This window comes from Sarcophilus harrisii, chromosome 1 (genome assembly GCF_902635505.1).
Source record: "Sarcophilus harrisii chromosome 1, mSarHar1.11, whole genome shotgun sequence".
Classification (NCBI taxonomy): Eukaryota; Metazoa; Chordata; class Mammalia; order Dasyuromorphia; family Dasyuridae; genus Sarcophilus; species Sarcophilus harrisii.
The window spans coordinates 356,659,945-356,672,380 of NC_045426.1; the positions used below are offsets into that span (position 1 = coordinate 356,659,945).

Sequence of the window (12,436 nt, forward strand, 5' to 3'; positions counted from 1 at the left end):
TTTTTGGCAAGCAGAAAGAACCTCAGTGTCTGGTATTTTCTCTTGTCAAATGATCTTCAAAATCTTCCCTAGACAATTCAAATGGAAGCAATTGTTGACTGACATGGTCTTGATATACTGTCCAGGTAAAGAACAATTTGTAAAAAAAAAACAACTATACAATAAAAAATAGTAACAGTGACACAACATACCAACATTTTGGAGATGCAGCTAAAGCTATCATCAGAGTAAAAGTTCTCTCTCTGAAAAGGTAACAAAACAGGAAATGAGAAAATGAATGCATTCAGTACACAGTTAAAAACTAGGAAAAACAACAACAAAGTACAAAATACTGAAAATTATGGGAGAAATAAAATAGAAAACAAAAATACTTATAAAGTTATAAATAGGAAAACTTGATTTTAAAAGATTATTTTAAAAAGATGAATTTACAACAAAGAAGAAATTTTAAAAATTAACATTCCTTAGACAATTATAGACTAGCCTTGATGAGAATTTAAAGGAAATTAATATTTATTTATAAAAGTGTAAATTAAAACAGTATGAAATAGAGCTCTTAATTCAAACCCAGAAAATAAAATTGAATAAATCATAAAAAACAGAAAGGTAGAGTTGGCATATAGGTATATATGGATTTATAGATGAATTCTATCAAAATCAATTCATACCTGTACTACAAAAATTTTCTAAATATTTTTTTAAAAAGCTACCAGATTCCTTTTATGAGAAAAAGTATAGTTCTTATAAATAAAACAAGGAAGGGTAAAGCAAAGAAAGAATTACATACTAATGTTACTAATTGATACTGGTGCAAAATTTTAAAATAAAATACTAGTAAAAGCTTACAGCAACTTATCTAAAAATAATTATTCATTACTTCAAAGTTGGTTTTATTTCAGGAATACAATGATAATTCAGTATTAGAAAAACAATTAACATAATTATGTTAAAAACAAAAGCAACTACATTTATATCAATATATACAAACAATAAGCTCTTTCAAGCCATATAGCCCTCATTTATGACAAAAATTCTAAAAGTTTAAATGGACCTATTTAAAAATTTTTAATATAATTTTTATTTAAAATGATAAATATAATAATTCTTTAATATGATCAAAAGCATAAAACTAAAACCAACAACAGAATTAATACCAAAAAGAAACAATGTATGTTTTCATAATGCAGTACAGGAATAAAATAAGAATGTGTTTCCTCTGTACTATTTTTGACATATCTAGAAACATTATCTATAGGATTAAGACAAGAAAAAGGAAATTAAAGGTATAAAATTTTGATAAAAAGGAGCCAATTACCTCTATTTTCAATGACATGATGGTTTACTTAGAAAACTCTAGAGAATCAGCAAAGAAACCAAAGTCTTAATGGCTTCATTAAAGTAGAAGATAAAAAATGAATCTACCTAAAATGTTAGCTTTTTATATAATAATAAAATTTGGAAGGCAATAATAGAAAAAAAAACTTATTCTCAAAATAATAGGGAAAAGGCACAAATATCTAAAAGTTAATTTACCATTGACAAGTCATATAGATACCATTATTTTTAAAATAATAATAATCTTTTAGAGAGAAATAAAAGACAAAAAATTGTAGAGATATTCATTGTTCATAGTTTGGCTAAAATACAACAAAAATGATGATATGACCTAAATTAATATATAAGTTTAGTGTCTTAATGAGGCAAACAACCAATGGATTAGATTATAGAGTTAAGTTTTTAAAAATCATTTAGAAGAATAAATCTTAAGTAAATTAGGATCTTAAGGAAAATAATTAAGAAAAAAGATTGAAAAGGCAGAAGCATTTCCAAAAACTAAGTTATATTACAAAGCAGTATTTACCAAATTTATGTGACATTAGTTAAAATAAGTTTAGTAAACTAAAGAACATAAAACAATTGGGGAAGTGCTCTCTATTTAACAATAACTTCTGGGAAACTGGAAATCAATAATAATAAAAAAGTATTTAGATAAGCATCTTATACCACCTAACACTATGGAATCAGTACCCTAAGCTTTTTCTATGGTGTGTCTAAAGAGCTTAACATCATTGTGAAGTCCTATTGCTAACCTAGGTATTGCTAACCTAAAAATAATAAGTGCAGGAGAAATTTTCTCTCTCATTGGAAAATATAATTTCTTTAGAATAAAGTTCTTATATTACTTGATGTAATAACTATTTGTTAAAATTTCATCTTTCCTTAATAATGCCTAGCTGTGTGACCCTGGTCAAGTCACTTTAACCCCCAGCAAGTCACTTAACCACAATAGCCTCAGTTAAAAGAAATTCACCTTTCTCAAAACATCCTAAAACTTTCTATATGTATATTAAACAATAAAAGCTAAAATATCCACTATAGATCAATACACAATATAAATAATCATTAGTTTAGGGACCAAAATCAAAACACAGATCTAAATGGAGATTTAATTTAAAAAATTCTAAACAACATATTATATATTCTAATATTCTAAATAACAAATGGCTCAAAAACACAAATTATAAATACTTATGTGAAAGTAAAGGATATTAAGGAAACAACATACCAACATTTCTGAGATGTAGCTAAAGAAGTCCTCGGGGGAAAATATTATCTCTACAATCATCCATTAACAAATATAAAGAATAAGGACTAATAAATTGAATATGGACAAAAATTAGAAAGCCAACAAGTAAACCTAAAAGAAGCACAAATGGAGAAATATGAAAAATTAGAAAAATGAAAAAATTGGAAACATAAAATTGAAATAACTAAAATTAAAAGTTGGTTCTTTGAAAAGACTAACCTAATCAAAAAGAATAAAGCAGAAAATCAAATTAATAAAGTAACAAATGGACAAAGTGAAATCACAACAAAACCAAAAGAAATTAAAAAACCCCAACATATTATGTAATTATGTGTTAACAAAAATTGAAAACAAAAGAGGAATGCCATGAAAAATGCAAAATATTAACATTATCAGAAGATAAAATAGAGATCTTATATAACTCAATTTCAAAAAAAAAAAAAAAAAGAAAGAGAAACAAAGAAGAAGAAAAAAAGAACAAGAAGAAATAGATGTATCTGTGAAGGAACTACCTAAGAAAAAATTCCTGGTCTTGATAGATTCATAGGAGCATACCATCAATTTAAAAAGAACAATTGGTAACAATTCTACAACAATTATTCTCAAAAATTTAAGAAAGAAAGAAACTATTTACCAGAATTCTTTTATAATATAAATATAGTGCAAAATGAAGGGAATAAAAACTATAGAAGAAAACTAGGTCAATATCATTAGTGAATACTGATTCAAAAAAAAAAAAATTCCTGTCAAGCTACAATAATTTATCCAAGAAACCATTTATTATGACCAAGTGAGCCTGGGGATGTAAAGATGATCTTGTTAGCAATATACAGAAAGACTTATGCTTTAACATTCTTTATTTTGCTATTTTTCTGAAACAAATATCACTATTAGATTTTGAAAAATTAATTCTCTGGGGATCTCTAAGTACTACATCATCTGAAAATGAGATAACTATCTCCTCCCTCCCTGTGCTGATTCTCTATAAAAAGCTTCCTGTTTATGTTTAATAGTAGAAACATTTTAGCATTATTTCCAATTTTAATGAAAAAATTTCCAGGGTTTTTCCGAGTCAAAAAGCATTTATCTGTTATTTCTTATGTATCAGTAACTATGCTAAATGCTGGGCATATTTAAAAAAAACAAAAACGCAAAAACAGTCCCTGTTCTCAAGAAGCTCACAGTCAAATAAGGCAGTCAAGATGGAAACAACTATGAACAAACAAGATATCTATCTATATGTGTGTGTGCAAATACATACACACATATATGTATATCTACATGTAAACACATATATACACACCTATATAAATATATATTTATATAAGTATGCAATACATATTTATATGTGAGATCATTTGGCAATAATCAACAAAGAGAAGTCACTAACATGAAGGGGAATTAATAAATTTATGAAAGGGTTCTTGTGAAAAGTGAAATTTTAGCTAAGTCTTGAAGAAAACAAGGAAAACCAGGAGAAGGAAGTAAGGAGAGAAAGAATTTCATTCATGAGTGACAATCAGGGAAAATGTATGAATCCAGAGGTGGAGTATATTGTATGAGGAGCTGTAAGACAGTGCCACAAGATTGAAAAGTATTTTGGGGAGAAGATATGTCAAATTTTCTTCTGGAAATGCAGGAAGGGGCAAGTTTATCGAGGGCTGTATAAGCTAAACAGAAATTTTAATTTTTGATTCTAGAGGCAATAGGAAGCTGCTGGAGTTTAAGGGAAAGACATATTCAGATCTGTGCTTTAGGAAAATCATGTTGAAAGCTGGAGAACAGACTAAAGTGGGGAAAGACTAGAGATAGAGAGGCCAACCAGAAGGCTGCTGGAATAATTCATGTTTGAAGTGACAAGAGCCCACATCAGACTGGTAGCAATGTCAAGACAGAGAAGGGATTGTAAATGAGATGTTCTCCATTACAAATAATGATAGTTTTGATTATAGGTTATATACTTTAATCATATTAAGGAATGGTAGTTTTCATTATTTGTATTTTAGTGTTTTAAACATCATGAGTCTTTCCCTCCAAAGACTTTTCTGCCTTTATTGACATAATTATCTTTATTACTTATACAATTGTGGAATAAATTTCCTACAACTGAAAAATCATTAGTTTTAGTAAAAATTTAAACTAGTTAAAAAGTATGTCTTTTAAAGATAACGCTGGTCTCTGCTAATATAGTTAATATTTTTACATCATGCCACTATAGATAATATTTTTGCATCAATAATTATTAGTGATAATAAACTTTTTTCTCTACTGTCTCCTCTCTGCTTGAGGTAACAACTATATTTGCCCCAAATAAGGAATTTGCAAAGTTATCTTCTTTCTCTATTTTTGTTTTTGTTAACTTTTTGTAGTAGAGGGGTTCATTTTTTGTTAACTATGTGATAAAACTTTACTTTAAATCCATCTGCAACACATTGTTTAGGTTTTCCATTTCCTCTTCTTTAATTTGGTGTTTTATACTTTAACATTCCTCCATTTTAGTTTGACATCATAGTCATGTAGATAAGATGACCTGGCTTCAAAGCCTCTCTGTCCCCATTCTTCCTACCAACACACCTACTGGCCATGTGGCCTTCATTTTGCCAGAGATCTTTATTAGCCTTTTAGTATTCCAGGAAATTCTCTGAAAAAAAGAGCTGATCTGCAATGGTAGAGGAAGTTTCATCATCTGGGAATTCCCTATACTAATGAAATCACAGATAAAATCTACTATCTCTAACTTTATATCTATAGTTTATTTTCCTTCTTTCTCAAAATCCATTCCTCTTCCTACTCTCTGTTCTAGCTCAGGCTCCTACTTACTAGACTGTATTTGTACCACTATCTTTTTTTTTTTCTTGTTTAACCTATCCTTGCCTGGGTAGGCATTTGTGAACAAAAAAGTCCCACTCCCAGCTATGTGTTTAAATAAATTTCTTCCAAGTTTAAGAAATATGTTCCTATACAATTCTAGCTGAGATTCTATGATACTGTTTTTAATTTGACAAAGCTTTGGACCTTTATAATCATATGCATGGGTGTTATGATTAAGAGAATTTCTCTCTAATGATGACATATATATTAATTTAGACTTTGAATTCTTATTCTAAAGTTTCTGGGAAATTTTCTTTATGATTTCTTGAAATACAGTTTTTCTTATCAGGATATCCTACTGCTATGCTAAAATTTTCCACAATTTCTTCTAAGCCATCAATTCTTCTGTTTCATTAATAGTTCTAATTATATTTTTCTTCTTTCATTATTTTGATTAGGCCCTCTGACATCTCTGAAAATGATCATTCTTTTCTCTTTTTTCAGGTTCTAGTTGAATATAAATATGACTCACAGCATGTGATTGCCAGTATCAGCAATTTGGAATTCAGGAAATCCTGGGAACTCTCTCCACTATCTATAAATTAGCAACTAAGTCTGAGGAAATTACCTGAAGCACTGAGAAGTTAATTGCCCACTATGGCAGAAATATTATCTACTAAGGTCTCTACTATATAGACTGGGATGTTACTTTTTCTAAAAGACAAGAAAGCCATCCATAATCCTTGATTAGTCCAGTGTATAAGAGCTCATATTGCTAAGTGACTTCCTGGTTTCCTACACAGGATATCAATGACCTTCAGACTTAAAGGATGTTCTACTGCTATTCAAGTTAACATGCCCTTCCGATTAAACTCATGTTTTTCTATATATAGAGACCTGAATCACCACTGTGCCCTTGCTGAATGTTCATTCTATATTCTGGCTTAGTAATCCTCAAATTGGATCAAAATTCTAAACCTAAACATAACCCAGGAAATTGGCCTGAATAAGGATTGGCCTACAATTGGCTATAGTTGGTAAAATTCAATTACAAGAAGCTTGTAGTTCTCAAAGTGTAGTAGTACAATTAGGAGGAAGAAAAGTCATAACTAAAAGGATGACCCAATACAGTTACCTGCAGATGTTACAGATAAGCCCTCAAAACAGTATGGAAAGCCATCTTTCCCACCCAACATGATGGATGCTAAAGAAAACTGGTAGAGGATAAAGATATCCTAAGAGGGAGCATACCATATTTATTCTTAATAACCCTCGAAAAACAAAAGGTTTATTATATAAGGAAAATGAAAGTAATCTATCTTTATGCAAAAACTATATACTGTTCTTGATTTTTAAGCATTGTATCTCAAAGGCAGAGAGTGGCTAATTTAGGGAAAAAAAAGGACAATATTCACAGGGACTGGAGGAGGGGGTCATCAGGAGTAGGCAAGAAGTTTGGTTCCCAACCCAGAGACTGGACTGGAAAATGGAATTCTTTTGAAATCAACAATATAAAAAATAAAAAAAAAGAAATAAAAAAAGAAATCAACAGTATAAAAGAAGAAAATAGGAAAGAGAATATTAGAACTAGGAATCCTTAGTGGGTGATGAGAAAACTTCAGGTTTAACCAATCACTACCATCACTACTTTCCTCCACCCCACTTTCACCACCATGATTTTCTCCAGAGGGACAGGAGACTTGAATGGGCTTTTACTACCAAAAAACTTGGACAGCCCCAGAAGTTTAAATAATCTGTCTGGTGAATGGGACAAAGGTTAAGGTTTAGTCTGAAGAAACTAATTCATCAGTGTCTTATCAAACTGAGAGACTTATAGAAGACTAGCTTTTACACAAGTAAAATCAGTTAAAGGCCCCAAATGGGACCCATCTTTTCTCTCCTTTTATATCACTAAAATGAGGAACTGTGTACACTTAGTCCCATAAAAATGATTTCCTTTTATAGCTAGTTCTCCAATGGAACTTCCAGGGAGACCATATCTTGGATGATGAAATAGAAAAATGGTAAGAGTGGTATAACACAAGTCTCAGAATATTCCCTAGAAGAGACTGAGGCTACATATGAAAGGATAATGAGCTCTTAGATAAAAATCTGTTAGAAGAATAGGTAACTGTCATAAGTGTATTTATCTGCACTGTGGCACCAATATTCCAGGTACTGACAAAACTGTAATCACTTCACAGTACAATATTGAAAGAGCAATATTGTCTGCCTGAACAAGAACTGTATTATTGATATATAACCTTTCCTTGCTATGGCTAAGTAAATCTTTTATTACAGAAAATTAAAAAAATCAATATGTATTCAGAAACTGTTTTTTAAGCACTATTGGAGAAGTATTTATTAGTAGTATCAAAAATTCAAGGAATAATACTAATAGGGGTTTGAGATGGGGGCTATCAGTGGCAGAAAGTATGATCCCCAAAATAGATATTGAACTGGACAATGGAATTCTATTGAAATCAGTACTATATGAGATAAATTTGGGGTGATCTTGAAGAGAAGACAAAAAGATTAAGAATAAAGGAAAAGATCTTCTTGCAGAAAGCAACAGTCTAACTGAGACATGAAGAAAGTAAAGGAAGCCAGAAGGCAGAAATTTTTAAGGAAAGTCTCAGGCATGCAGAAAAACCAAAGGGAGTTAGATATAATGGTATGTTCAAAAAACATTGTCATTTTATTGAAAAAGTGTGGAGAAGAGTTAGGTGTTAAAAAATTGGAAAGGCAGGAAAGGGACAGATTATGAAGAACTTTCAAAGGCATAAAAAAAGTATTTCTTCATGGAGATGATAGAGAGTCACTGGAATTTGTTAACTGTATGTATCAATTCAGGTGTGTTTGTGTGTGTGTGTGTGTGTGTGTGTGTGTGTATGTGTGTGTGTGTATGAGATTGTCAGACTTGCATTTTAAGAAGATTAATTTCATATCTAAGTTTCAGATGGTCAATGAATCTTTCATTCTATTCCAATGCTGGACCCAAACCACCAGATTAGTCTAGGTCAAGCCTGGTCCACAACAATCAGTCGAATACAGAACAGGTAGTAAGTATTACAATCAACCTTTAAACACAAAGATTTCTGAGTTAAAATCTTGTATTCTATCCTTATGTCATTCTACCTCTCTAATTGTAGTCACCATAGAATAATTTTCAAATACCAACACTACAAAAAAATTACCCTCAAAAATAGGTAGAAGGGATAATGAATGGTAATTGTTTTGTTTTGGTTTTGTGAGGGGTAAAGAGGAGAGGCAATTGGAATTAAATCACCTGCCCAGAGTGTAAGGTCTCTAAGGCTGCATTTGAACTAAGCTCCTCTGACTTCAGCGCCAGTGCTCTCTATCCACTGGGTCATCTAGCTGCCCCATGAATGGAAACTGAGGTAGATTTAAAATCAATATAAGAAAAAAGTTTTCTAACAATTACAAACATCCAAAATTAGGACATGCTGCCAAAGAAGGTCTCTTAAATAGAGGCTAGATAACTATTTAATCAAGGGTGATGCACTGAGCATTCCTGTTTAAATATGGGTTGAGAGAGATGACTTCTTAGATTCCATTTGACTCTGAAATTCTATGAAAAGGAAGAAGTTTCAGGTGTTGGGGTCCCCAGCTAGTGCAGACCTGCTGACACCAGCTGGTGTCTGAGCACTTACCCAATTATAGTCGCCTCTATGACCTTCGGAGACTCCATCTCCGGTTCTGTCAGAATAGTTCTGACACCCTTTATACAGTTAAAGAAGCTTTATTGCTTGGTTACATCATCTTGTCTCTCCTACTTTCTCTCTTGCCTGCTTCCCTGCATCCTCGTTAACCTCATCCTTACATGCTGCTTCCTTCTTCCTTATATCCCTGCTTCCTCCATCCTTACATCCTTACTTCCCTCATCCTTGCTTCCTTGCTTCCCTCTTTTCTTTCCCTCTGCTGTCCTGTTCTTATACCCCTCTCATCTCCACTGCCAACGTGCCCCAACAACAAGTATGTGTTTGGCTTGTGTATCCAGGAGCCTCACTTCTGATGGTGGGAGCGAAATTGATTTGGCGCATACTCAATGCCTGTCCTGGCCTGTCTACAGGACCTTTAGCCAGTGAGGCAGAACTCACACCGAAGCCTCAACATCCATTCCTGAGAGTGAGCTGACTGAGATCCAACCAGCCAAAGACCACAAGGGTCAAGTTTACACAAGACTTGTCTTTGCACAGACTTGTTGCCTATACAAATAGGGCATTATGTGCAAGGTACACCATAAAGGATCTCAAGATTAATGCAGACTCCTGTTATTCTGTTCCCTAACATTCTTGTTGCTAGGTACTTTAGTAGTCAGGCTAATAGGAAAGGGTCGTAGCAATCTTTCAGACTTTCTAATACAGTCCTTGGCTTTACCATTTATGGGTGATCAGAATTAATATCATAAATCTGACCAGGCCCCAAATTACCAAAAATCCTCTGTAAATGGATGGAATCAACCACAATCCCTCACATGATCATAATGACAGTCACAGAAATTCCACCCATCCTTCCAGATGTTTGGCTCTTTTAAGATATAGATTATACGGTAATTTTTATGTAGATACCATCTGTGGCTCTGTTAATATTTTCTCTCTGATCAGGTAATAGAGACTGAATAGTTGTAGTGTATTTTATGGAGCACTTCATATCGGTATAAATATTGTTTTAAATATCAACAAGCTAATATCTAAAGCAAATATATATACATATATAAATTTTATTATATATTTCTATTTTTAAAAAATTTAGGCATAGTAAAATAAACTTTAATTTTGGACTTCTCATATTATTTCATTACATTTGTTTCCTTATGTATAATATCTCCCTAATAAAAATATAAGTTTGATGAAGTTAAAAACATGTCTTTTCAATTTTTTTAACTGACATATTACTCCAAACAGAGTAGATACTTAATAAACGTTTGTTAAGTTCAATTTACTGGACTAAAATATAATAAAAAAAATAAACTGGAATTAAAAAATAGTAAGATTTTTTTTAACAAGTTCACAGATCTTAAAAAATAAGTCAAATATTTGCTTACTTGTTTAATCTCTTCATCTTGCTCAGCATATTTATGCCGATTAAAACTTTCTTGCACTGCTTGAAGGTTAAACAACATTTGTTTCAGAGCTTCAACAGGACCATGATGTTTACCTCCAGACAGCATACTTCTCTAAAACCAAAACATATGCTTGATCTTCCAAAGTCATATAGAATTAATAGAAAAAAAATTCGCCTACTATTTTTAGAATCACAGATTGTCGCGCTGGAGCAGAACTCCCTTATTTTACCATTATTTATTATCATTAACAATAACAGCATATACTTAAATAATGCTTTACAGTCATAAAAGTGCTTATTGCCTGTTCTATAAAAACCATTCTGTAAGATAGGCAAAATATTATTCTTCTTCTCTAAGAAATGAGAAAATTGAAGTTCAAAAACTTGTTCATGGCAGTTCGGACTAGCACATGGGTTTTCTGATTTTCAAGTGGTATATTTTATTAATATGCCTACATAAGTGTTATTTTAATAATGTTTTAAGATTTATCCTTTCAATATTGCCTAATAATACTCATGCCTTAATTCTTGTTGTCTTCACTAATAAAAAACAAGACAGCCAGAAAACAAGATTGCTTCTATAATCCTGGAATATTTCATAAAATCTTTTAAAAAGTTTTTGATAATGACCAAGTCATTATTATCTAAGCTCTAGTAGAAGTGTTAAGTGTTCTAAATAGTTTCTTTTGTCAAAAAAGTATCAAACAGAGCCAGTATAAATGAAAGCAAGAAGCCTGAACAGCACTTTTTCTTTCATAGTCAGAATTTAGGAAGATACTGAGTAACTGCCCTTTTACCTTTTAATAAACTGAGAATGTAAACAAAGTAAGGAAAAAAAACCACCGAGCCATCCCTCCCCTTTACAAAAATGTTTTGGGATGGGAAAAACATCATCAACAAACATTTATTGTGCACCTAATATATAGCACTTTAAACATAGTTTTACTAGGGTTAATGGAAAGATTCTGAATGATTTTGTGGAAACTTATCATGAGGAAGGTATCGATATAAATCTCATTAAGGAGTTTTGAGATTCAAATCTCCAAAGTTATTTTTAACTTGAATATTAATCATAATGTGTCAAGAAATGTGACTTCAATGTACAATTGTAATGGCTAGCATAGTAGTTTCATTGTCAAGTTTATCGAAGCTATATTTGCATATTCTATTTCTAATTTTTGTTGTATACTTGGTTTCTCATAAAGTAGCTGTGTACAGAATATTGATAACAACTTCAAAGGACTGGAGCACAATTTATGATTTGAAATTATTACAAAGATTTAAAGTAATAGGTCAGTAACATCTGATTTATATGATGGCAAGTCCTTGGTCTTAGAAATAAAATCCCCCAAAGATAATACTATGACAATAGGAAAATAAGATTCACTTTCTAATACTGTTTTCAGGAATTCAGCAAAAACAAAATTTGTTAGTAGTGTTATAGTCACAGCTCTTACACATGGTATAGTATCAATTTTAGTTACGTTGGGATAAGTTTTGCTCCCTATTAAAATAACTTAATTGATGACTCAAGAGAAACTCATCCCAAATGAGAAACTAATATTTGTCACAAAACCTTTTCAAGTGAACAAAAAATCAACTTACCGGATTTTCTGCATTTAAACAATCCTCAAGGAACTCATTAACACGTTTCACTTTTACAATTTGTTGAGGTCTTTCACCACAATCCACAGGCACAGGAGATTTGCTAAGCAGAAATACAGGGTAAACAAATAATACTGGCATCTAGGAGTATAATTTTATTAGCCACAAATTATAGTAAAGCCCCATTAATTTCAAGCTGGAAGCAATATAAATTGAAAAATACAAAGAGTCCATTTTAAGAAGAAACACAGTTTTATTATTTCTAAAGATAAATGATATTAAACTAAGTTGACAAATTTTTGTGGATAGTTTAATTGATTCAAATGGCTAGATCTAATGATCTTT

The 12,436-nt window shown here is 31.4% G+C and overlaps 1 protein-coding gene across 5 annotated transcripts in view; it reads right to left on the minus strand.

The window, feature by feature from the left end:
* C1H18orf54 (chromosome 1 C18orf54 homolog) overlaps positions 1 to 12,436 on the minus strand; it is a 37,013-nt gene that overhangs the window by 15,410 nt on the left and 9,167 nt on the right. For 4 of the 5 annotated variants that reach the window (XM_031945946.1, XM_031945945.1, XM_031945944.1 and 1 more), the window contains 3 exons: positions 12,092 to 12,194; positions 10,467 to 10,598; positions 192 to 242 (listed from right to left, as the gene is read on the minus strand). In XM_031945946.1, coding sequence (XP_031801806.1) covers positions 192 to 242; positions 10,467 to 10,598; positions 12,092 to 12,194 — 286 coding nt within the window. Of the gene's footprint in view, positions 1 to 191; positions 243 to 2,566; positions 2,699 to 10,466; positions 10,599 to 12,091; positions 12,195 to 12,436 lie in introns of those variants that run through there. The other variant, XR_004230852.1, reaches the window with a different exon arrangement.